The sequence below is a fragment of the Eulemur rufifrons genome, chromosome 13 (genome assembly GCF_041146395.1).
Source record: "Eulemur rufifrons isolate Redbay chromosome 13, OSU_ERuf_1, whole genome shotgun sequence".
NCBI classification, from domain to species: domain Eukaryota; kingdom Metazoa; phylum Chordata; class Mammalia; order Primates; family Lemuridae; genus Eulemur; species Eulemur rufifrons.
In genome coordinates, this window is record NC_090995.1 from 7,392,314 (window position 1) to 7,417,283 (window position 24,970).

A 24,970-nucleotide genomic window follows, 5' to 3' on the forward strand; every position below is an offset into this window, starting at 1 on the left:
TGGAGCACTGCCAGGGGTGAGCAGGCAACATAAGACTGTCTTTTCTTCCCTCCTCAGTATCTCTTTCCTTGATACAATGTTAAAAACAGGTAGTACGATTGCTCACCTGATTTTTTGGGCTCTTGTGAAGGTGCTTGCTTGTGTGGATAGTTGTTGAGTTTGGTGTTTGTGCAGCAGGATGATTACTGGAGGTTTCTATTTAGCCCTCTTGCTCTGCTCCCACTGATTATGGATATTCTAAGAGCAGCATTTTATATATTGAATTGCTGCATGAGACATACTGACATATTATGGTGTCTCTTTCGTTTCCACTGATACTCTCACTAAATAAGTGTCTCCTAAGCAACCTTCTACACTATTATTCTGTATTTGTCTGAAAGCTTCAGAAGAATAAATACATTCAGGTGCCTGCATCCTAGCCAAATCATAAATTAATAAATTGGCAGGATCAGAATCATGTTCAACAACCTCCCTTGGATCCACACCTGCCAGCTCTCTACATAGATAAAGCTGGAAGATTTTGGCAACACCCTGAGTATAGATTTGACTTATTCATTTTCAGCTGAAAAATCTTTCTCTGCCAATATAGTCAACACATATAATTCTCACGTACTTATGTTGATAATATCCTAAATTCTCATTAAGGTGATTCTTTTGCAAAGAGGAAACAAGTACTGCTATGGTTTGAAAGTCCCCTCCAAAACTCATGTTGAAGTTTAATTGCCATCGTAATGGTATTAGGAGGTCATTATGTCATGAGGGCTCTGCCCCCATGAATGAATTAATGCCATTATCACAGGAGTGGCCTTGTTATCACTAGCGTTTTGCCCCCTTTTTCTTTCTCTGTCATGTGTTTTCTTGCCATGTCATGTCCCTGTGCCATGGGATGACCCTCCCCAAGTGCTGGCACCATGCTGTTGGACTTCCTGGCCTCCAAAGAACCATGTGCCGAATAAACTTCTGTTCTTTATAAATTACCCAGTCTGTGGTATTCTAGCAGGAGAAAATGAACTAAGAGAGAAAACTGATAGCAAATAAGGAGGCTGTTGGTGTAACAACTAGCTTAAAATGTGGAGTGGTTTTGAAACTGAGTAATGGGTAAAGGCTGGAAGCATTTGGAGGAGCAGGCTCCATACAGACTGTATGGATGTGAATAGAGCCTTAGGGCCAATTCTGGAGAGGGCCCAGAAGAGAATAGCTGTAGGGAAAGTCTGGAACTTCTTAGAGTTTACTTAATTGATTGTGACCAGACGTTGATAGAAATATGGGCAGTAAAGGTCATTCTGATGAGATCTCAGAAAGAAATGAGAAATCAGGCATTAAAAACTGAAGTAAAGGCCATCCTTGTTATAAAGTAGCAAAGACCTTGGCTGAATTGTGTCCATGCCGTAGGACTTTACGGAAGGCAGACCTTAAGGGCGATGGACTAGGATATCTGGCTGAATACATTTCAAGCAGCAGAGCATTCAGGCTGCTGTGTGGCTACTTTTAACCACCAACAGTAAAATATGTAAGCAAAGAAATGACTTAAAAATAGAATTTATAATTTAAAGAGAAACAGATGGAAAGATTTGAAAAATTTGCAGCCTTGCTATGGAAGGAGTGAAAAAGCATGTTCAGGAGAGAAATACTAAGGGTCCCGCCAAGCAACTGTTCGCAAAAGACATTCATGTGAGTAGAAGGGAGCCATGTGCTATTTGTCAAGACAGTGGGAGAAAGATCCCGAAGGCATCTGAAAACCTTTGAGACTGCCCCTGCCATCTCAGGCTCTAGGAGGACACAATGATTTCAGGGCATGGGTCCAGGGTGCTCTCCATGGCCCACTATCCAAGGCCACCTCAGGAGTCTGCTCATAGCATTCCAGTGTAGCATTCCTCAGCTGTCCCAGGCTGCTCAGGTGGGCCCAGCTGTGGCTTGGGATGCCACTTCAGGGGGTGCAAGCAGTAAGCCTTGGCAGCATCCATGTGGTGCTAACGCTGCAGTACACAGAGTGAAAGAACTATGGGGGTATGGCCCCCTCCACTTAGATTTCAAAGGATGTCATGATATGCCTGGGGCCCAGGAAGACACTTGTCTCCAGGGTGAAGCCACTACAGAGAGCCCTTACTAGGACAATGCTGAGAGGAAATCTGGGATCGGAGCCTTCACAGAGTTTCTACCAGACCCATGAAGTAAGGCCAACCTAAGACCACAGAACTGTAGGGCCACCAGCATGTAACTCCAGCCTGTGAAAGCTGTGTAGGCTGAGCCCAGCAAAACCTTGGAGGAGGGGCTGCCTGAGGGCTTAGGGGCCCAATCCCTGCTCCAGCGTACCCAGGAACCAGGACATGGGGTCAAAGGATATAATTCTCTAACTTTAAGACTTAATGTTATTTTTTCTGTTGGGTTTTGATCTTACTTGGGACCAGTTACCCCTCTTTTCTTGCCTATTTTCTCTTTTGGAATAGGAATGTCTGTCCTAGGCCTGCCCCACCATTATATTTTGGAAGTAGATAATCTGTTTTGATTTCAGAAACTCATAGCTAGAAACAATTTGCATCATGATGAATTGTGCTTTGAATCTCACTCATATCTGATTTAGTTTAGACTCTAGAATTTGGACTTTTGAGTAGATGCTGAAGCAAGTTCAAACTTTTTGGACGACCTAGAAGAAATGAATGTATTTTATATGTGAGAGGGACATCAGTTTTTTTTGGAGGGGAAGGGGTGGAATGCTATAATTTTAATGTCCCTTCCAAAATTCATGTTGAAATTTAATTGCCTTTCTAATTGTCTTAAGAGATGGGACCTTTAAGAGGTGATTGGGCCATGAGAGCTCCACCCCTCATGAATGGATTAATGCTCTTATGATGGCAGTGGATTAATTACAAAGGAATTTCAGCCTCCTTTTTCTCTCATGGCTTGCTTGCCATGTGATACCGCTCTATCATGGGATGACCTTTGCCAGATGCTGGCGCCATGATCTTGGACTTCCCAGCCCCCAGAACCATGAGCCAAAACACTTCTGCTCTTTGTAAATTTCCCAATCTGTGGTATTCTGTTAGAGTAGCAGAAAAGGGACTAAGACAAGTGCCAAGAGAAAGATCCAAGCTATTCTCCATTTGAAATGTATCGTTCCACAACTTCCTGGGGTTTTTTTTTTTTTAATATCTAATTCACTTCTAATATTAAATTTTTAGTTTTTTTCTCTGACTTTTCTAAATGCATTCACATTTCATTTGACTAGCTATTTTTCTTTTTGTTTTGGGAGTAAAAGGCAAACATATCCAGAAAGGAAAAGAATAGGTAAAATAAAAAATATAAAATTCCAAATGCCTGTCTCCTTTGTGTAAAGGGCACAGGAAAATTTGTTTATTTTATTAATCATTTCATTTTAAATCCAAGAAGCTGTGCAAGACAAACGAAAAGTGTCAGCAAAGATGACACAACAAAGAGGCTAATAAACTGCAGAATGCTTATACCACTGAGAGGAGCTAAACAACGTAAACTATCTTCTGGGAATGGAACAGATAGCTAAGCCAAAAAGATCATAGCTAGGCTAAGCAACATATTGGCAGTGAAGAAGAATAATGCAATTAAGTATCTAAAATAGTTCAAAATGCTGCAACATATGAGCTATTTGTGAATAATATCTTTATAGAAAGATAAATTAAGGGTCATCACATCCAACGTTTTACTATGTATCATCTAAATGAAAAAAATGCTAAGTTTACTGTTAATTTTTCTAGTTGATGGTATGGTTTTTAAAAAAAAATAGTTTTTGTACTTTGTGATAGGAACCCAAATAATTTGAGTATCACTAATGCTAATGACATAGCCAAGGCAATTTAAAATATCTCAACCACCAATTTTTTCTTTGTATAAAATTCCCTTACAATTAAATAAAGATCCCTCTTTTTATGTATGTTTGTGACCCTCTGACATTTTTCTTTTTTTTAATATTTTATTTTTCCATTGCACTGTTTTGTGCTTTGAATTGGCAGCAATATTAGTGAAGAAAGAATTCTTCTAAAAGATATCTCATCAAACAAGGATTCACTGTATCCTTTTCACATGAAAATTAAGAAGAGTAAAATATTTATCAGAAGTTACCTTCTTGATGGTCTCCAACATGGAACGCCCTCCCTGCCAAGGCTTGGAGTTCTTTCGGATACATGACAAACTCGCCATGCTGTGCCACTTTCGGTCCTCCAGCTTCTTATGAAAAGCATTAGCAAGCAGAAGCACTGTGTCATATATGTAAAGGTTTGAAATCTGAAAAGACATAGACAGTGACCATTAAAATCACTGATGCCAGCCATCAAGAATAAGGAGAAAATCATTGGCTCAGCTGCTTCTGTTCATGTCAGAGATGGCTGGTCTACTGAGTTATTTATTAAGCAGAAGGTTTCTTTTGTCATTTCCTGAGCAATTTTGCCATTGAGGATGAAGTCTTGTCTGATTGTACGCCTCAATTGCCTTTTCAGCTTATTTAGGTACGAAAGGTAAAGAAAAAAAAAAAAAAGAAGTTTCGACAGAGATACGGGTGTTAGTGTCAGATCTTAGAATATCATTGGCCTTTCTTTCTGAGGATGTAAGGAGCTAAGAGTTTAAGATTCAAAGGGCAAACTGAATAATATCATTTCTGAATATGTCAAGTGTTTGCATTCTAGTTATTCAGATGGAGAAATATCAACTCCATCTTATATATGAGTGTCATAGGTGTATAAAAAGGAAGCAGTCATGTGTGCACATTTGTGTCTATGAGGAGTCTATAATGAAAAAAATGAAAGAACAGAATCATTCATAAATATTATATACAATGATCAAGGCATACACATGCATTGCAATTCATTAATGTGACAAATACCATAAATTATTAATCCTCTGTGAATGTATGCTTACATTAACACTTTCTTCTTCTAAGGTAACCATCTTATTATCTTCTTTCTACTTAGATGGAAAAATGAATTCTAGCCATTTTTTGCTAAGGTCTATTGAACTCTTACAATTAAGTCTTGCCAGAGCTTAATTAATGCTGTCAATTAATTACCAAAGGTGCTTATTTTTCAAAGAAATTAAAAGTTATTCAGAAAACAACACGGAAAGGTATCTTAGGTCAATAAAAACTGTTAAATGTTATATTATTACCTCTTAGAAGGAAAAACCCAATATAAAATAAAGAATTAGAAATCAATGTAGCAATTCATTCCATCCTAAAGCACTGAGATTTTCCCAGGTTTTTAGAAATGTATTATTGCAGTTTTTCCTAATGAACAAAGGGAGGAGTATGTGGATTGTCCTTTGGTTATAATTAATCATGTAGGAAATTTTTAAAATAGTCTGCCCACATCACAGGATGGTACTAAGCTTCAACTATTGGTATAATTAGAGTTTGATGCTATGCACAGCTGTTAATTAGAGGTTCCTAACAGTGCCTTGTGAGTTTTCTTTCACATACCATGTAAATCTTTAATCCTTTGGGTTTGTTAAGCATCATTTTATATGTATAATACTTATGGAAGTTAGGTCTTTTTTTGAAGAAACTTTGCACACTCATGTATTGTGTGAAATACAAGTTGGTTCTTTACAAGGAATTATTAGGGCTGGCTATTTTCACCCCACCCCACCCTCACCCCATCCTGCCAAATTATTATACAGACTAGAAAAGAATAGCTGAAACATGCTATGACTAAAGCGTGAGACTGGAAGTTAAAAGTAGCCCATGAATCAAAAATTCAAGTTGGAATTAGATTGTGAAGACCCAACAGGAAAATGTAGAAGAAACATGATGAATGAAAGGGCTGTACCCAACAATCCAGGGAAAATCTTTTAATAGACTTCTCAAAATAATATGCAATTATCTGGCCTTTTCTAACCTCCCCTGGCTCCACTGTTTCAAACTTGCTTCCTCTTATCTCTCTGGCTTTATTTTGCTTTTCTTTCTTACTGATTGTGTATTTGAGATTGGCAGGGTAGTATACTTTGATAGCTCTTTACCCTTCTCCAACTCGGTGACATTTTTCAATATTTAGTTCAAAGGTTACGTGCTAGGAGAATCCTACCCTATTTCTCATCTTCTCTCCCCATCCTGGGCTACGTTGTACAGTCCTCTTTTACCTCCTAGGATCTCAGTGCTTACCTCTATTGAAACATGTTATAATGCTAAGATTTTTTTCAATCTGCCTTTCATATTAGAATATAAGTACCTTCTGGACAGGGACTTATATTATGCATCTTTTTTCCCTCTTGTGCTTTACTTCCCTTTGACTTAACGTAAGGCCTAGCACATATTTGTTTTTTGATAAATAGGCATTGAATTAAAAAAGACAAAGAATGGGAAGAAAGGAAAAAAGAAAGTTTAGTTTAAAGCCAGGTGGGTTGGACAGAAATCAAGACATGAGGAATCTGGTAAGCTGGGTTCTAATCCAAATCTGACATTTCTGTGACACTTTTTTTTTTTTTTTTTTTTTTTGCATACCTTGAGGCATGCACTTTGAGCATCTACACTGGTCTTAAAAGTGAATTCTTTGTACCCACTCTGCGATAGGTGTTTTCACAGCCTCTCCTCATTTGTCCACATTCCAAACTGCAGGATCAAGAAGTTGTGGGGACATTGTCTGAGCTTTCCATTACCCCTCCTAACCCCTTCTAATCTGTTACTTCTTTCTCAGGCAAGTACTCGTTTTCCTTTGTAGTTCATGGTCTTTCCTGTGCTACGCTTTATTGCTCCTTTCTGCCATCGCTGACCGACCTGTTGGTCATTCGTTGTAGTGAGGTCTTTGACTTCTCCTGCACTGTGACCCCAAACTATCTCTCGGCATGTAAAAAGGTCACTTCCATTTCTACACAGACGATTTTCACTTCTACGTTAGCCACAACCATCACAAATGATTATTCACTGGAAACAAACATACATCTCTAAAATCTTAAACTCCAGTACCCCATAGCTGAGCAATCGTTTCCCTCTACCTTGCAGCCACTACACTTGTTCTTTGACCCCACTGACCCTATGCAACAGTCTTCCAATATTGGTGCCATCTATTGCTTTCCCTGCAAGCATTCCCTTCCTTTCAGTTGTCCACTGTCTCGTATGGTTTGTAGGCTGCTCATCATCTTAGTTCTCTTCCTCTACCTTTCTCTTGTTTTTCAATGTTTCTGTTAAAAAATTTAGTAGCTAGAATTGACACATTATTGCAGATGCGATATGACTAGGAGAGAGTCGTGTAAGACATTTTCTCTCTTGATCATAGCGAAATTCTTCTGACATCAAGAACAAGATTTTGTTAAAACGGTTTAGAGCAAATATGACTTGTGCTATGCTCATACTGAATTTGCCTTTAACCTAACAGCTTTGAACAGCTGACAAACCAGGAATCTTCCCATCTAGACTTCACATAATTGATTTTAAACCTATACTTTATCTCAGTAAAATTTCAACTTTTAGGCTTATCATTCAGTCAATATTAACAACTTGAATCTTGATTATGTAATATAACATAGGCTTTCTCTATTAGCTTTATATCATTTACAAATTTCATAGGCATGTTTTATGCATTTTCATTCATATACTCATAAACATTTTGAAAATAACAGGTCCAAGGACAGAATCTTGTGGATGATCACGATTACTTGCATTTCAAAAGTAGAGTATTTATCAGTGTAGTTTGAATATTCTTCTGGTTCCACACTTCTCAAACTAAGGATAAAAAAAAACCCCTGCTAGTCGGTCGTAGATATCAGGAAATACTCAAAGCAACAGAATATATTTAAGACATACTCTAAGAATATCAATACTACTTAAAGATTTGAGTGATCCATTTAGGTTCCAATTTTGTTTGAAGTTTTGGAGAAAAACAAATAGCTTAATTGGCAAAATCCAGTATGGAACAGAAAGTTGCAGGGCAAGGATCCTGGAGCCAGACTGCTCATTACAGTGATATGAGAATGGGGAAAATGATTGGATAAATGGCAAATCATCTAAAAATATTCAAGGGTGAATAAGGATAGGGAGGATGTGGGTTATTTTTCAAAAGAAGTAGTCTTGCAAAGTCACCTTATTTATCTAGTATCATTGGAGATGAACTAGCTTTCCTAGGATTACATTTCTAAACTGTTAAAATTGAATGTCTCTAAGTACTAAAATGTTTTTCATGGTAAACACTATAAAGAATAGGTTTCTAAAATGCATCATGTTTTTCTGACTTCTAAAATTGGCCATGGCATTAACTTTGCTGATATCTCAGAGTTATTATTTACATATTAACTTAAATGCTAATGTTATACTACATTGATACCTTTAGCAACTGCTCTATAACACAGACCTGTTTTTACAGGGAAAGTCCTACAGTGGTAGGATGCATGAGGTAGTGTATCTGCTTCCTTTTTCCGTCTCTTGCCTTGCTAGTGAGTGCTGCTATTGGCTCCCTGCTGTTGCCAGTGTGCCTGCTTTTGGTAACACACCCTTCAGATTGACTTATTGAGATCTCCAGTGCAAAGAAAAAAAAAATCTGATAGGATTTTCCTTAAGAAAAAAGAAATAGGCTTCAAGTGAGTATTTAAAGGGCATTCTTATGAGTAAGCTGTAGGGATTTGGTGTTCCCTGTTTTGCTGAGCAGAGATTTAATTTATTTACTTCCAAATTCTTTGTTGTATTCTGGATGGTGATGCTTGCAGCTATATCCCATTGGAGTTGGATATGACTATATAACATTATAGCACTTTTTGCATTTTTTTAAATTTTTCTTTTATGTCAGTATATTACGGGGGTACAAAGGTTTAAGTTATGTATATTGCCTTTGCCCCACCTGAGTCAGAGCTCCAAGTATTTCTAAGTAGTTTTTTTGTTGAAGTTATTAAAACTGGAGACTAATCTTTTAAAAAAAAAATAAAATAAACATCCATGGCTTTTTTATGCCAGAAAAGCCAAGCAAATTTATTAGCTTAATAATTTGAAGTTTAGCATTAGGAGTATCAATTACAAATTCTCCCGTGGGAAATGCTATGGGAGCTATTTGTTTAGGAGGAAATAATTCTCTCTTATTATATTTTTATTAAACAAGTAGACATTTTTCTATAATGAAATCAAAAGGAATAAAGACATGAATTCTTAGCACTTTCTCCCCATGAGATTTAATAATTTTTGGAGAGAATTGATCAGAAATGATAATACATATAATTCTGAATCCAGTGCAACTCAAAAAGCTCTTTTTGTAATCGCCCAACAAAGCACCCTCGGCGAAATATACTAGCATTTAGAATATACCTCCATGTTCTGAGCAAATGGATCCTTTGGATCACACAGTGTTGAAGATATTCGATGGTTGCCACGGAAACATCGCTGACTTATATTCTGGGGGACTGGAAATGTCTGCCGAATAATTGTTAACCTTCCAATCGACCTTCTTACAAGTTCCTGTACATCCACATCGTTTATTTCCTATAAGATAAGATAGGAATTGGAAGAATTAGAAATACTTTAATATAGTAACAAAAACACAAAACCATTTATGAGTTGTTACCTGGACATGTTAGGGATTCTGTTACTGTAATACATTAGCTTAATGTTGAGCCCATATCTGAATAAAAACAACACATTTTCTTTAAAATGATCAACTCATTTGCAGTTCCTGACTGTGCTTTAAATCAGTGGTTCCCAAACTTTTTGGTACCAGGGATGGGTTTCAGGGAAGACAATTTTTCCATGAACCACAGATGGAGGGGATGGTTTCAAGATGATTCAAGCACAGTACATTTATTGTGCACTTTATTTCTATTATTATTACATTGTAATATGTGATGAAATAATTATACAACTCACCATAATGCAGAATCTAATACTATCACTGATCTGACAGGAGGTAGAGCTCAAACAGTGCTGCGAGCTATGAGGAGTGGCAGTAAATACAGACAAACTTCCCTGCCGCTCACCTCCTGCTGTGTGGCCTGGTTCCTAACAGGCCTCCCAGCGCAGCCTGGGGGTTGGGGACCACAGCTTTAAATGACATATATTAGTGCCTAAACAATTTTACATGGAACACTTGACATAAATATGGTTTATTAATAAATTTATAAGCTATTATGTTGAACACTTTAGAAAAATATAGATGTGATCAAAACATTAAAAAAGTCATAAAAGAAGTTGCTACTATACTTAATTATTCATTAATGGATTTCAAGTATCCATTACTTTGAGTACCTAGAAAGATAGTTGCAATGTAAGTGTAATATATATTTTTCTTAGCAATGAAAAATGAGGCTTTCAAATGATGAAAATAAAAAGAGCAAGAGGCGATATTATTTTTTAAGACTTTTTGTAATTATTTATTAGAATTATTAGTGTTAACTCGTATGTTTTTCTTGGTAAAAAGTAGATTAAACAAAGTATTCACTGTTAGACGAATATAGTATATAATTGTGGTCTTGACAATTGTAGTTTACGTAAAGATGAAAAATTCTGTTGTTTAATACAATCAGAATCAGGATGAGCGAAGGAAGAAACCTAATGTTCTTTATATAAATGAATTTAGTTTTGCATATGATTATTTGCCAAACTCAAAGAAGTGTAATTTCTACTTCCTTCTTCCTCCACTTCCTAACTCCAGACTTAGATTTAGTCATGGGTGTAGAAGTAATAAGAATGAAATAATATTTTTATAACATACATCTGTTCTGAATGGAATTAGAATAAAAGTAACCAAAATAATTTCAGTTTTGAGGTAATCTTTACTAAAGCCCTTTGTGCCTAATGGTGTCCATCTGTAACCTTTTAAACCAATGAGGCCTGTGCAATTAACATGCCATCAGTTTGAATAGATTCTTAAAGCAACAGAAACAAAAGATTTGATGCAAGATAAATTTTGGTCTGCAGTGAGCATTTCTTAGTTTTCATCCAAGGAATTACTACAGAAAAGTGAAAGAGAAAAATGTAATTCACAGGTATAAATTTTCTTTCTTTCTTACTGGACTAATTGCATTTTATTCTTCTTTGTAGTGTATGTTAGATTTACAAATTATCCTTTTTTTTTTATCTTTATGAAATAGAGATTTTCTGAAAAGAAAATAATGTCTGCTATCAGCTGGATCCAGTGTAATATCCTAGGTTTCTGGGTGATTAATCAATTCTCAATGTACCATAAAAAATGATTTTTCTCCATTTAAAATGCAGTCTTTTTCCTTTAGTCTGTGTCATTTCACTGGTCACCAAAAACTCTGTCTGGCAAAGACAGGTCGCTTTTTAATTCTCTGTCATCTACTCACCAAGAATTAAACAGTGTCCTGTCAAGTCCATTTTAAGCTCTAACTTTAACCAGACACCTTTTAAAGTTAATTAACATTAATATTGCTAATCAATGTCTTTCCATATTTAAAAAATTTTGTACTGTGCAGACAGGAATTTTCATTTAACAGGCAATGGAAAATTTTACCAGTTTTCTCATAATATTAACTAAATTTTATTACATATGTGGTCCCTTTTTCTTCAGCAATACTAAAATTTATCAACATTTTATCAAACATTAGCATCTCTTTCTACACCAACCATGATGAACTACAAATCAGCACAGTGAGATAAAAATTTATATTTAATAATTGCCTACCATGTTAGGCAAAATACTAACTACTTTAGCTATTACCTCATTTTCTGCTAACAGACAATACTCTGAATTAGGTACTGCTTGTTCTCATTTTATAAATAAAGAACCAGGGAGATTCCAAGGTCTTTATTCAAAATATTCTATTCATAGGATGAATATATGAATGTTATCAAAATAAATGCTCTCTGAAGAAATTATACAAGAAGTCCATATTTCCTTAAAAGAATTCTTTAGATTAATATTTATGAATGATAGAAATTAAAACTATAAGGATACATTATTTCAGCATATAATTTCCTGATGATTCTACATGGAATGATAAAGTAATCTATCATGAGAAAGGCCTTTGAGAGGATGATTTTTAAACCCATAAAAAGGGATAGTTAAGTTTCAGAGGTTCCAAAGGTTGACGTTCTCGGGTACCTAAGCAACTAAAGTGTATCTGAAGAAACGTCAATTTGAATTGAGTATAATTTGCCTATTATTGTTTTGGGAAGAGAAAGGAAAGTTATTTTCTGGGAGAAAAGAATGTGCCATTCTGAATGAAACCGACTGTCTCAAAAAATTCACTTATAATTTTAGTTTTGACACTTGATCTCAAAAACAGTTTGATAGCTATATGAAAACAATCATTGATTATGCAGCTGTTTTATATTTGCAGAACTTTACTCCTTGATTTCAAAAGGTGCATTTCAAGAATGGCAGATGCAAGGCTTTATAAACACAGAAGTGATCTACAAAGAGATCCTTTTAAATGGAAGAAAATTAATAAGTAAGCTTCTGTATTAAAATGTGAAACTGTTATACGATCTATTAGGATCTGTATTTTCTAATGCCATGAATTTTTAAAATAATGTCAGATTTTTAAAATTACTTATGTGAAGAACTAGCTTACAAAACAAGCTCTCATTCTCCTGAGTCCCCAGTATTACCAAATATGTTAATGTCTACAAAGAAATACAGAATTCTAGAGCTTTAAAGAACTTAAAGAACCTGAATTATAAAATTATTTGTCCTATTTGTCCTTCTAATATTCTTTATTTGATTGAGTATATTTATAAAAGTAGAATTGATACTGTAATGAAAAACAACTAAATATATTTTAGTGTACCTGAATTTTCTTTTTTACTTCTTTAGAAGCAAAGCATAAAGTCTGTTTCTTCCAAAATAATTTACCTGGATAATTAAAAATTATTAAGAAGCACGTCAATCTGTTCAACAAAATATTCTTATTCCCTTTGCTTCAATAATCCTGAACTATGTAAGACTAAGACCCAAGGAAGAAAAAGAAAAGCTACAATATCTGCTGGGTATACAACCCTGTCTAGAAACGGCCACTTTCTAGAACAAATCACTGCTGAATCCTTGTAGTATATCAGCATTAGATTTCAATTAATAAAATTTGGGGAAGAAAAGACTGTCAAAACCCATTATATCAGTAGCCAATTTAGACTAAAAAAATTCAAAGAAATAGTTTCCTATTTCTCTTTATTCCATCATTTTACCCTCTTCCCGCCCCCCCTTTTTTTCTTATTTCTTTCTTTTTTTTTTACCTCTTAGCACCTAACCAAGTCCCTGGCTCATAGTAGCTATTCAATAAATGTTGATAAATAAAAAATCTAATGAATAAATGAATGGCAAGATCTTACCAAACCATCTTCTAGAGACTGATACCTGGAATTTTAATTTTATACACTGGAATGCTTTAGAAGTGTTGAACAATTATGAATAAAGCAGAGTTTAGTAATGAGATTAATCAGTCTATCATGTGGTATAGATGAAAAGATTATGCTTTTTTTCTAATTTGTTTTTATTCTTCATGCTTTAGCAAAGATGACCCTCTGATATATCCATAAAGTTTAACATTAATATGAGGCAGTTATGCTAACGTTATGTTGAAAAATGGAACAAAACCATCTGTAGGCGATATACCAACAGGAAGAGAAACAGAATGGTAACTTTCTGCTTGACAGGTTAGTAGTGAGCAGTTCAATTCATCACTAAATTAGAAAAAAATTGAAAAACATCCATTATACATACAGGCTTTATTAATCTCAAACCAACAACAACAAAAACCCCCCAAACCAACAACTTCCTCCTTAAGTGCGGTACTCAGTAATGATTAACAGAATAATGTCTTAGAGTATTTAAATACGAAGAGAGTAAAATCCCCTCAGGACACCAAAGGTCATAGTCTGTATTATCTGTGAATGGAAGGGTGCATAAAGCATTAGGCTTCTTGCAGCTCTAAACAGACTACATCTTCCTATCTAACTTTTGTCAAACTTAAATAAAGTGCCAGGCCATCTGCTTCAGGGCCCTGAAGGGATGACAATACTTATATGGAAAGGCTATTCTGAGCTGGATCCGCTGATCGCAGGGAGAAGATAAATACCATTACCAAGTACTAACGTATGATTGATTGCACCATATGAGCTAGTACAGCCTCTCATTATTATAGTACACTTAACACAAATGAAAAAAATATATTGTTTTCAAGTTTCTGTATCAATTTGTATCATGATGCACTATGCCAACTTTGATTTATAGTCCCTCTCTAAAAAATTATTGGTGCAATAAGATTAAATAAATGTTTGCAACCCATTTTAAAATTAGCAACAAAGTAATAGCTATACAAACCAAACTAGACATATTCATGTTTTCCATTTTCAGTCAAAATGGGCATTTGCATGTTGTTGGGTTTTTTGCTGTTGTTGTTACATTTAGAGTTTATTAGCTCCTTAGCAAATTTGAGAAATCCATGTTGCCTCTTTTATATAAACTCACATAAATTATGATTTACCCATTATAAATTTTATAGACAAGCATGTAAATGAAGAGTGTGTAAGAAAAGAGTGAGAATCAAGTTGCCTGAGGTATATTTCAGAGAGAATAAGGTGACTAAATGAAATTATGCAAAAGCAAGAGTGGTGACCTTGGACATATTGGCTGATGATGGTTTTTTTAAGAGGTAAAAAAAAAAAATGCTCATTCTCTGAGTTTTAACCTAGTTCAGATAAAACTAATAACCAATGTAAATGGTATGGGTTGTGGACACTGCAAATTTCAGAGACTAGGCAGTGTTGTTCTGCCCCAAAGAAATTGCACCTTTGCTCAAGGACTAGGGAGATAAGGGTTTCAGTGACGTGAAGGTAAAGTGATAGGACAATTTACAGTAGAAAACCCAAATCTGAAAATGAGAAAATTATTGAGGTCCTCTATATCATCTTATATACTTCTAACATTTATTGAACTATTTACCAGTTAGATTGCTTTCTTGATATAGATGTTTTATCTTGCAAAATAGTGGCCCAATTATAGAGAATCCATTTAAAGACAGTATTTTCCCTCCTAATATTTTATGAAATAAAATTTAACACTAAGTTCAATAAAATAGTCCTAATTCTTATGTAAGATAAAATATAACATTTTTATTATTCTTTCTATGCTATTTGTCACTGATGAAATACATGCTAGTCTTTCAGGCTACACCTATATAATATGAAGGAGCAATTTCTTCTGAAGAGCGTATTGACTTTTAAACAGTGGATAAACGGCCATGGTGTTCTGGGTAGCTCTACTTGGGTTCATACTTTTAAGATTCAGGTATAGCTGTAGAAGCTAAATTGGATATGGAAAAAAAATTTTAATTCAGGGGTTTCTTCTGAAATTTTATCCAAAAGCAGAAGGGAATGGACATTTCTATTTAATGATTATAAGTGTTAATTTGTTTTGATTAGTCTATGTGTCTAAAGAGGCAAGAAGTCACTTTATTTTTCTAGTCAGCTTTATTGACATGAACAAGTAAAATGACTCCAGATTGTTCTCCATCAAGAAATCTGTGTTGTATACTCTCTATCAGAACTTAGATGTTAGATAAATACAAGGGATTAGGAAGATTCTTTATTTTTAAAAAAGTAATCTAGAAAATAATTAAACCAAAGACAAAAGTTAGTGAGATAAGTGGCTACCATAAGATTACAACTAAGGTAGTGGAGATTTCAAAAATATAAACCCTAAAGGATAACTACCAAAAAACAAAACAAAACCAAGCAAAGCTTTACAGTGAAAAGGACTGAGTTTTAATCCCATTATCACCACTTAATAGTTGTATAATATTTGGTGAATCGTTTAACTTCTTCAAAACTTAGTTTCCTTGCAGAAAAATAGAAACGAAATATCTAATTTGAAAAGTTATCGTGAAGATTTGCTAATAAGTTCCCTTCCCTTTGTCCTTCCCTCTATCCTGATGTTTAGTCATTCTAGATGGAAAATTAAGACGTATTAGAAAAATTAGAAGATATCAGAAATTCACTGAAAAGCTGATCTCACATATACACATTGCCCGTGGGAATCTCAGAAAAACATATCTTAATTTGACATGATAACTACAGTGACAAATCATATAAACCAAAGGTTTGGCAGACCAAAAACAGATTTTTAAGATGTTTCCAGTGTCTTTACACTGAGCTAAAAAGAACCATTCCATCAGTGAAGTGTGGTGTAGGAGAAACAACTTGAAACTGAGACTTATTTTTACTTTCCTGTGTAAGGAAGGCAAATCATTTACCCTCTGTGTATCTCATTTCCTCAGTACTTCATAGAATAATGTATAGTATTCAACAAAATAATGTATGAAAAAGTGATCTGTGAACTTTAATGTGATATCATTTTTGCACTACCACTGACTAAATATTATTTGACAGGCATTGTGTTAAGAGCATTAGATAATATCTCACTTAACGTGTATTATGAATTTGTAAAGTAAATCTTATTATACTTATTATACAAACTAATGAACTGAGGCATAGGAAGATTATTTCCGTGGTAACAATGCTGACAAATTTTACAGTCAAATAGAACCTATCTTGCTGACTACAAAACCAGAATTCTTACCCAAAATACTATTTTGTCCATAAAACAAATCTTTTTCTATAATTCCATATTTAGTGTCATAGATAAATAATGCCTGGTCTTTACTCATAAATAATGGGTATGATTGAATATTATGTCTTGCTGAGGACAAATCTGTATGATCACATTATTTGTCCAAAACTGATCTGCTCATTGTCCTTTTCATTTCTAACAGGTGCTAATAGAACAACTTATTTCATAGGCCTCTTGGGCTGTCATATATTTTTAATCTTATGCATTATCTTTGCAAAAATCAAGACTTTCACATAGAATTTGACAAGTCTGTGGATCTTAAAACAGTTGTACTTCTTTATGAAAAGGGAAAAATCTGTTCTCTGTTTATTCATATTCATATACTGAACTATTTAATCCTCATGGAAGGGGGGTGGATCTAAAAGCTCTAGAAACAACATTAAAATATAAATGGAACACAAGCACTCCACTGGGAGGAATTTGCTTTGCTTACAAAAAGGAAGCATACTTTTTATAAAAATGATCTCCCTAAGAAGGCAGTATGTGCCAAACAGAAAAAGCTAAAAGATACTCAGTGGGGAAGACTTTCTGCATTTATTTTATTGAAACGAAGCCCTTTAGACTTTTTAAAAACTTTGTATTCTGTTTTATTTAACAGCATTCACTCAGTAAGCTGAAAGTTTACTTCATGTTCTGTTTCCTCTAAAAATTTGAGGCCGTAGGAAATGCTGTGACAATATGTATGAAAACAGATCACAGAGCTGACAATAGGTTTAGTTGGCTTTACCTCATTTATAATGATCCAGTGACAGTCAAAAGCAACCAAATTAGTCTCCACAACCTAGAATAGAAAACAAACCAGCTATCAGTCAAAATTAATCATGCAAAACAAACCAAACTAAACGGGTATACTTTGCAAATGGCAAAATATGAATCACGTTAGAAAGGTCTTTGCTATTCAATTGAAGATGGAAAATTATTAGTAAAACGCTGTAGAAGCATTTGTATTTGACATGTAGATGCATTGTAGACTTGCTAATTAAATTTGAAAATGTAATTCAATAAAAGCCTAGAAAACCACAGGTTTTGATAGGAAAAAAACATAAATAATACTGTTTTGTGATTAAACTGAGAGTAGAGTTCAAATCTCAAATCACATCCTTATTACAAATAAACTTTGATGACTTTCTATTATCTACCTAATAAATATCTAAGTATATAGCTCTCTACACTCTGTTTCTAACATAATATTCTTATTTTCTGGTATGTCCCTGTGTATATGTTTGCTACAGTCTTGAGTAAGTAAACTGCTCTATGTTCTCCTGAAAATCTCTGTCATGTATATTCTAAGGAGATCCAATTCTAAACTTATTTGAATGTAAAATACTAAAAGCAATAAACAACATATTAGCATTAAAGTATGGGCAAGAAAATTTAGTAGCTTTTAGATTGCTCACAAGATAAAAAGAAATAAAATTTATGTAAAACAAAGAGCATACGATATATGGGTAGCAATTTCGGTTGACTAACTTTGGATACATTTGTTTTAAATGATTCTTGGCTTATGCCAAAAAAGTAAGCCTCAGGTGTGCGTGTGCGGATGCATGTGAGTGAGGTGCAGCGGTAGCTTTTGTACCGAGGTTTGCATTCTATCAAATCTCACCATGCACATTCTAAGACATGTTCTTATGATTCATGCCATAGGCATATAATAAGTGAGACTGTTTTGTAAGGGATTATTCTGTTATTTTTAGGAATAACAGTCAGAGACTGGATTTCAAATGAAGATGCTTTCTAATAACTAGCAAGGAGTGGTTATAAAGTGTGAATTGCATTCTGGTGGTTACTCTGTCCTACTGACAAATGCCTATTAAAAGGTGTGTTGAATCACAAGAAATATAATTGGAAATGTATTTGTTATGTAACTCAATGTTTTCTCAAAGTATATAATTATTTGCAGAATATTTATTCTTTAAATTTTGTATAAATTTCATACTATTCTAATACACATCACATTGGTCCCTGTGACTTTACTGAGGTGTAATAAATAATGCATTATCAGAAAATTGAGGATATTTTTACCTATTTTTAAGGTTTATAATTATTATTATTTTTGTAATATACACATGCTCAACTTATAGGTGAAACTTAATGTAGAAAATATGATCCATGGCAGTTTTCAGTTTTAGCAAAAAAAAAAAAAAAAAAAAAAAGAAATTCTTTATACCAGTAACGATAACCCTTGTTTCTAATTTTCTGAGTATTTTTCTTCAATTATCTTAGAGAAAAATCACCAATAATGAAAAGTATTAGAACATAAATGAGAACTCCTCTAGAATTTGAAAGACTACAAACTAGAGGCTCACTTATAAGGAAGGTAGGTTTATGGACAAAGTGAAGAGAAGTATGTTGCACATGGGGGAAAAACACAAATAAAATACGGAAACAGGAAGAATTCAAAGAAAAAAGAAGTTAACATCAAGACACAGGCTGTATCGATTGAAAGTACTTCTGAAGCAATATTAGTAGTAGAGTGATGACTCAATTTAGTTTAAATTGTCCTTATTTAGATAATCTGTACCATGTGACCAAATTAAGAAAATTTAATCTAATGAGTACTCTGCATCACCTGTAGAAATTGTTAAGTTAGAAGTTGTATTGTGCAACAGCATTTATGAACTAAGTAGAAGCGTTATAATGGTAATTTGCTGGTAATTTGTCGAGAACAAAAAATTTACTCATCTTTCACACTCTTCGCCTTGAAATACACTTTCGAGCAAATACACTGACATGATATTGAGGCACAGGGTTTGATTTAGTGTTTCCGTAAAGAAGAAAGGCAACTGTCTCATCTGAGGCCGTGGTTCCACTCATTGCACTACTCTCCTTTGCTTAGGTCAGCAGGGAAATAATCTTTTTCCTCTCTTTGGTTTTATTCATGAGTATTAAAATACAAGATATTTTAGCAGTATAAATTTGTTACAAGCAAAAAAATATTAGCAATTTCTACAGATAAATAAATGAACCATTTATCTTCATGTTCTACTTCGGAGGCTCTTTACCACAGGTGGGCACCAGGCACCTGTGAACCCTCAGTACGAGTAAGCTGAAATTCACCCCTATGTCTCAATGTGCATTTCAATGAAAAGGTCTATTGAAACCTTTAACAGGCTTTCAAGCTTTCAGGTCTCCCGCAGGGTCTCTGTGAGACTGACTGTTCTAAAATTATTAGTCCCTAATCGTCCCTACAATTTAGGTTTCTAAATAAAATTAAAAATCCTCTTCCCTAAGAAAAAGTGAGTGGTTACCAAGTTTATCAGAGAAATTAGACAATATTAATAGCATAATATCTTGAATTCACCTCAATTTTTAAGCAAAACTTAGGATTCATGTGGTAGAAACTGCTAGCTGATCACCAAAATCTATTCTCTCCTTCTACCAGGACACTAAACAGGGCCACATTTCCCATCTTTCATTGCAGGGTGGAACTACAAGGCCGTGTGAGTGAGTTCTAGCCAGTAGAATGTGAGCAGAAGTGATGTACGCCACTTCCAAACCTGACCCTTGAAACCTCTCGTGTGCTTGCGTCTGCTCTCTGTCTCTTCCAGCTTACTGCGACAGTGATGTCATGACCAGAGGACCTTGGGAGCCACAATGTCTCCAGTGCAAGGAGTAGATCCCTCTCCCCTACCTCCTGCTGTGGTCCTGGGCTGACACGAAATGAACCTCTGCCATATTGGGACATTACATTTTAGGTCCATTTGATGAGTAATCCAGCCCATCTTATTTAATGGTAAGCATTTTTATTAATCTCAGCTATGTACTTTTTTCCAATCTTAACTCAAAATCATGCAATATTTGTTGGCCTTTTTGAGAATATCAAATATTTAGGACTTTTTTTTAACAAACACAGTTTTCTCTGAAGAAGGAAAACAAATTATACTAGAAAGCACTTAAGAATGAAAAGATAGCATGTCTCATCTTCTTAATAATATACCAAACTATATGCAATATGCATAACTAAAATCTATGTATTACTGTCACACCATATTTTAAAGAAGTTTGAAAATTTTTGGTTGTAATGTTGTATTAGGAAAGTTAATGCTTCCATTTATTATATGAGAACATGTCCACTAAAAGAGGGCTATAATTTCCTTAGGTCTAGGTTAACATCTTCATGCATAACCAATGAGCTGGCATGAGTTCTCTGATTTTTTGTAATTGAATGTTACTGAAAGTGAGCAATGTTAAAAAGCCACTGATTAAAAAGGTAACTGATATCAGAAATGGAAGGAAAATTTAGTAGGAGGAATGAAAAGATCACTGGGAGGTCAATAACCTAGACCTTGGAAACCCAGCAGGCTTTGGGTTCTTTCACTTGAATGACTAGTGTGGGTATAGTAGTAAGATACACACATACACACACACACACACACACACACGTATACCTTCACAGAGGTTAAAACTTGCAGTAGCAGTAGAATTTTAAAAAAGAAAAGAAAAAATTGATAATGTTTGTGCTTCTCACATATCAAATTAAGCTAAATACACAGTGAGCAAAATTCTGAGCTCCTTGTATAGATAACAAAGGACAACTAACTACTATAAATCCCAAATCAGTTCACCTAATTATTTTTATATTTCTTAGTAATATTAATCCCGTTCCACTTGATAACACTTGGGCTTATGCAATGCTGTAGTGGCATTATTAACTTGAAGGACTGAATTACTTCTGAATTTTAGAAATTATTTTAAGAAATCCTAGAATTTTTAAAGCCTTTATATTTATTTCCACAGGAAAATTATTTACTTTTCCCACCTTCCTTACCTAAGTAGCACATCTCTTACTTTAGCAGTAAACATATTTGAAATCTATGAAAGAAATTAAGCAATTTGACTGAAATTTAACTTTTTTTTCAGTTGGAACCTATATCATATCCAAGCACTTCTTTGTTATAGTTGCTTGGTCTCACTGTGTGGATTCTTATAAATATTTTACAAGTTAGTAAGCACTGGTACTTTTTAAACAAAAATTTAAAAATTTTAGATTGTTACCAAATATTAAAGGTATTGAAAATAATATTTATTGCCATAATGAATAAGAAACACTATCTAAAGGATCATATTATGATTGGGCTATCAAAAGAAAGTAGCAAATCAGTAAGAAATAAAACCCATCTAATGGGGACTCTAGTATATTTGATTATCAAAATGACAGGAGGAATGGAAGTATGGATTCTTCTTGGTAATCTGTTTCTTCTTTCCCTCTTACCCCATAATTCTCTTTTATCACAATACCAGTGTACATTAATAATGTAAAAAGAGCATAGTACATGTTCATACAAAGTTGATGCCTCTTCGATATGTAATCATGTAATTATAACAAATGAAACTATTCCACCTCCCAAGAAGCTAGGTTTACTGTAATGGGATCGAGCAAAAAAAGGAAAAAGAAAATCAAGTCCTGTCAGGAAGACAAGCGATGAGTAAGGGCAGACCATCTGTCATTGGCAGGAACTTTAGAACTTCTGAATCTTTGGAAAAGCTCTACAATTTATCACTGTGTCTTCCATCATTCATTCTCAAATCTTTAGATGTGCTAAATATAAGACAATCCAAAGGAAGGAATTCAATAACACTGCCGGAGTGTGTATCTCACTGGTAACAAATGTGGAACAGTTCCTGAGAGTGCAGAGGACAATTTAATTGACTAAACAATAACAGCAACATGCTGTTTTTCACTCAACCTGGTGGCTGAACTGAATTAAGCTTGTTCCCTTTGCAGGATGTACTAAATACTACACGTTTATGCACAGAGTTCCAGTGCTCGGTGCACCGGCAGCAACAAAGATGTCGGGTATTTACTTCCCTATCTCTATCCATTCCAACTTGTCAGGTGGAAACCAGCAAGTGGCTTGCCTGGGGAAAGGACACCGACAGTTATTCTGGAGGAAGTGGCCAGAGAAATATTAAAGAGTTACTTTCTTCCTGGCTCCTCATCTATAGCAATGCTACAGCTTATATCAGCATTTCTAGAACTGTATCTGTGGGACACTACTTCCACTAAAATTATTGAGTGTCCCACACCCAAATAGATTTAGAAAAGTTGTGTTTAGCAAAGTTAAACAGATGCCATTATTGCATTACTGCTCAAAGCTTTTAGCAGATTGACATCAGTATAGAAATAATTACCATAAAAGTCGTATTAACATATAATATTATTTCATATATTAATAATGTGGGATATATTGCTTCGGACTTGTGAGCATGACCTGTAAAGTCAGAGTCAATGCCTCCATTTTCTTAGTGTGACTTTCACAAAATTACCAACTCTGTATACCACGGTTTCCTCATTTGTCAATAGGGATAATGACCGTGCCCACATAATAAAATCATTAAGAGAATCCAATGAGATAATGGCATATGGTAAACTCTCACTAAATAGCAACTTCTTGCATTTAAATTCATGTGCCTTATGGATCTCTAGAAGAAGACAGCATATTCTAAATGGATTGACCAGGGAAAACATTTTTCCCAAGGCAAATCTCATGGGATTAGTACATTTTGGAAAACATACACTAGAATCCATGTTCATTTAGTTGCACATTTCTGAAAGTCCTAAAAATTTATTGGAACACCACACCATAAGGAATTTTGCAAGTTTTTAAACTATAGTCTCACAATAATCCTACAGAGAACATGACAACCAGAGGAAAAAATTTCCACAAAAGAAGAACAAAAGATGACTTAGTATATTTTATATATGACCCAAATGCATATGGAATAGTTTGAAGCAAATGGTGATACTTGCTCTTGTTTCCTTTTAATTTTTCTCCTTTTATAACTAAACAAAACAAGACAAAACAAACAAAACTACTATGTTCTCACCAATAAAGTATAGAATGGGAGTGTTTAGTGTATAAAGTTTATACAGTATAATAGATTTTTAACAAGAGATTCATTTATTTACAGTACAAGCTACATCCATTTGCCTGAGTGTTATATATGGCCAAATTATAGAGTTTTGCTTAAAAAAAAAAAAAGGAGAGCAATTAAATATCATAATCCTCAGAAATGTAGTGATAGTACACAGCTCCAGGCTTCTTGAGGTATAATAAACATGTACATGACCTGGGCTTCATTTTCAATGCTTGTTTTCTTTAGCCTGTTGTTGTTTTTCTCACTAGAAGAACTGAAGCCACCATATAGGGAGACATTAGAGTATTATTTGTACAGATTCCATTTTTAAATCCCAAGTATATCCAGCAGATGGCATTAATAATCCCTCAGGCTGATATTAGGCAGCATGGGGATATTCTGAAAGGACCATCTTGTTTGCATTTCCCCTTGAGCTCAGCATGGATCCCCAACTCTCCTCTGTTTTTATCCAAGCAGCCACTATCTGCCATGCCACTCTGTGCCTTTTGCTTTAGAATCTCTGCTCTGATCTTCCAGCTGGAAGACCACAAATACACTTTCATCCAAATGCTCTTGCCATTACTGCCAAAGTTATTTCATAAACGGATATGCTAGATTTATTGTTACTGCTGTGCAGTTGGGTCTTCCCACACCCCCTGGGAGATGGAAATATGCCACCGCTGAGATTCAGCCAACACTATGCTACCTGCTTTGCTTCTTAATGCATGAAGATGGGCACTAATGCAAGGAAATAGAGACTCGGCATTCATTACATAGCATAAACCCACCTTCCTGTGTTCTACATTATTGAACAGAGTTAAATTCATGATTTCAACACTTTATCTGACAAAAGTATAAATAAAGGTTTGACAATTATTTCCAGTGCAAGAAACCACTGTGTTACTGTTTTCAATTCCTTGTTTCTGTTGGTGTTGGGGTCTTTTGGATGTTTGTTGTGGTAATGAAAGGTGCATTATGCAAAAACAATTAGGATAAGTGGTGTTCGTTGAAGGACCACTCATCTTTTGCCTGTTTTACTATTTCCTAGTATGTTAACTTTTGGCACAACAAGGAAAATCACATTAAAATATTTATTTATTGTATTTGTTTTTTAGTAGCTCAGTGACCTTTAGCAGAATAAATTAATTCTTAAGTACCACAGGCAAACATATGATGATGAGTTCTTAGTTGGATTTTGATCAGGGCTTAAAATGATGATTTGGGGGCACACTGGCACTTAATGGCCAGGATTTATGAACTAAGGCTTTCTTGCTGTCTTGAAGACAATAAAGAAAAAATGAAGTTGTTAAAAAGAAGTCTATTGATCACGTCTAAATGCGACATATGAGCCCTTCACAGCTGTGGACTTTCATTCATTTGCTTTGTTCCTTTGGATTCTTCTCAATCCCCTCTCACAGCTTCTCATAACTCAATGGGTGACCTGAATGTCCAGTTCTTTCCCACCCAGCCTCTCTAAAGCCAGGCAATATTGTCCCCACCCGGATTGCTCTTCCATCAGACATGCTCGTGGCTCCCTCTTGCATTTTATTGAGGTCTCTGCATAAATGTCTCTCCGTCAGCCATGAGTCCTA

General features: G+C 34.7%; 1 protein-coding gene across 2 annotated transcripts in view; it reads right to left on the bottom strand.

The window, feature by feature from the left end:
• Positions 1-24,970, bottom strand: part of GRID2 (glutamate ionotropic receptor delta type subunit 2) — a 1,124,557-nt gene that overhangs the window by 394,355 nt on the left and 705,232 nt on the right. For both annotated transcript variants that reach the window (XM_069485505.1, XM_069485506.1), the window contains 3 exons: positions 17,248-17,301; positions 9,245-9,418; positions 4,093-4,254 (listed from right to left, as the gene is read on the bottom strand). In XM_069485505.1, coding sequence (XP_069341606.1) covers positions 4,093-4,254; positions 9,245-9,418; positions 17,248-17,301 — 390 coding nt within the window. The remainder of the gene's footprint in view (positions 1-4,092; positions 4,255-9,244; positions 9,419-17,247; positions 17,302-24,970) is intronic.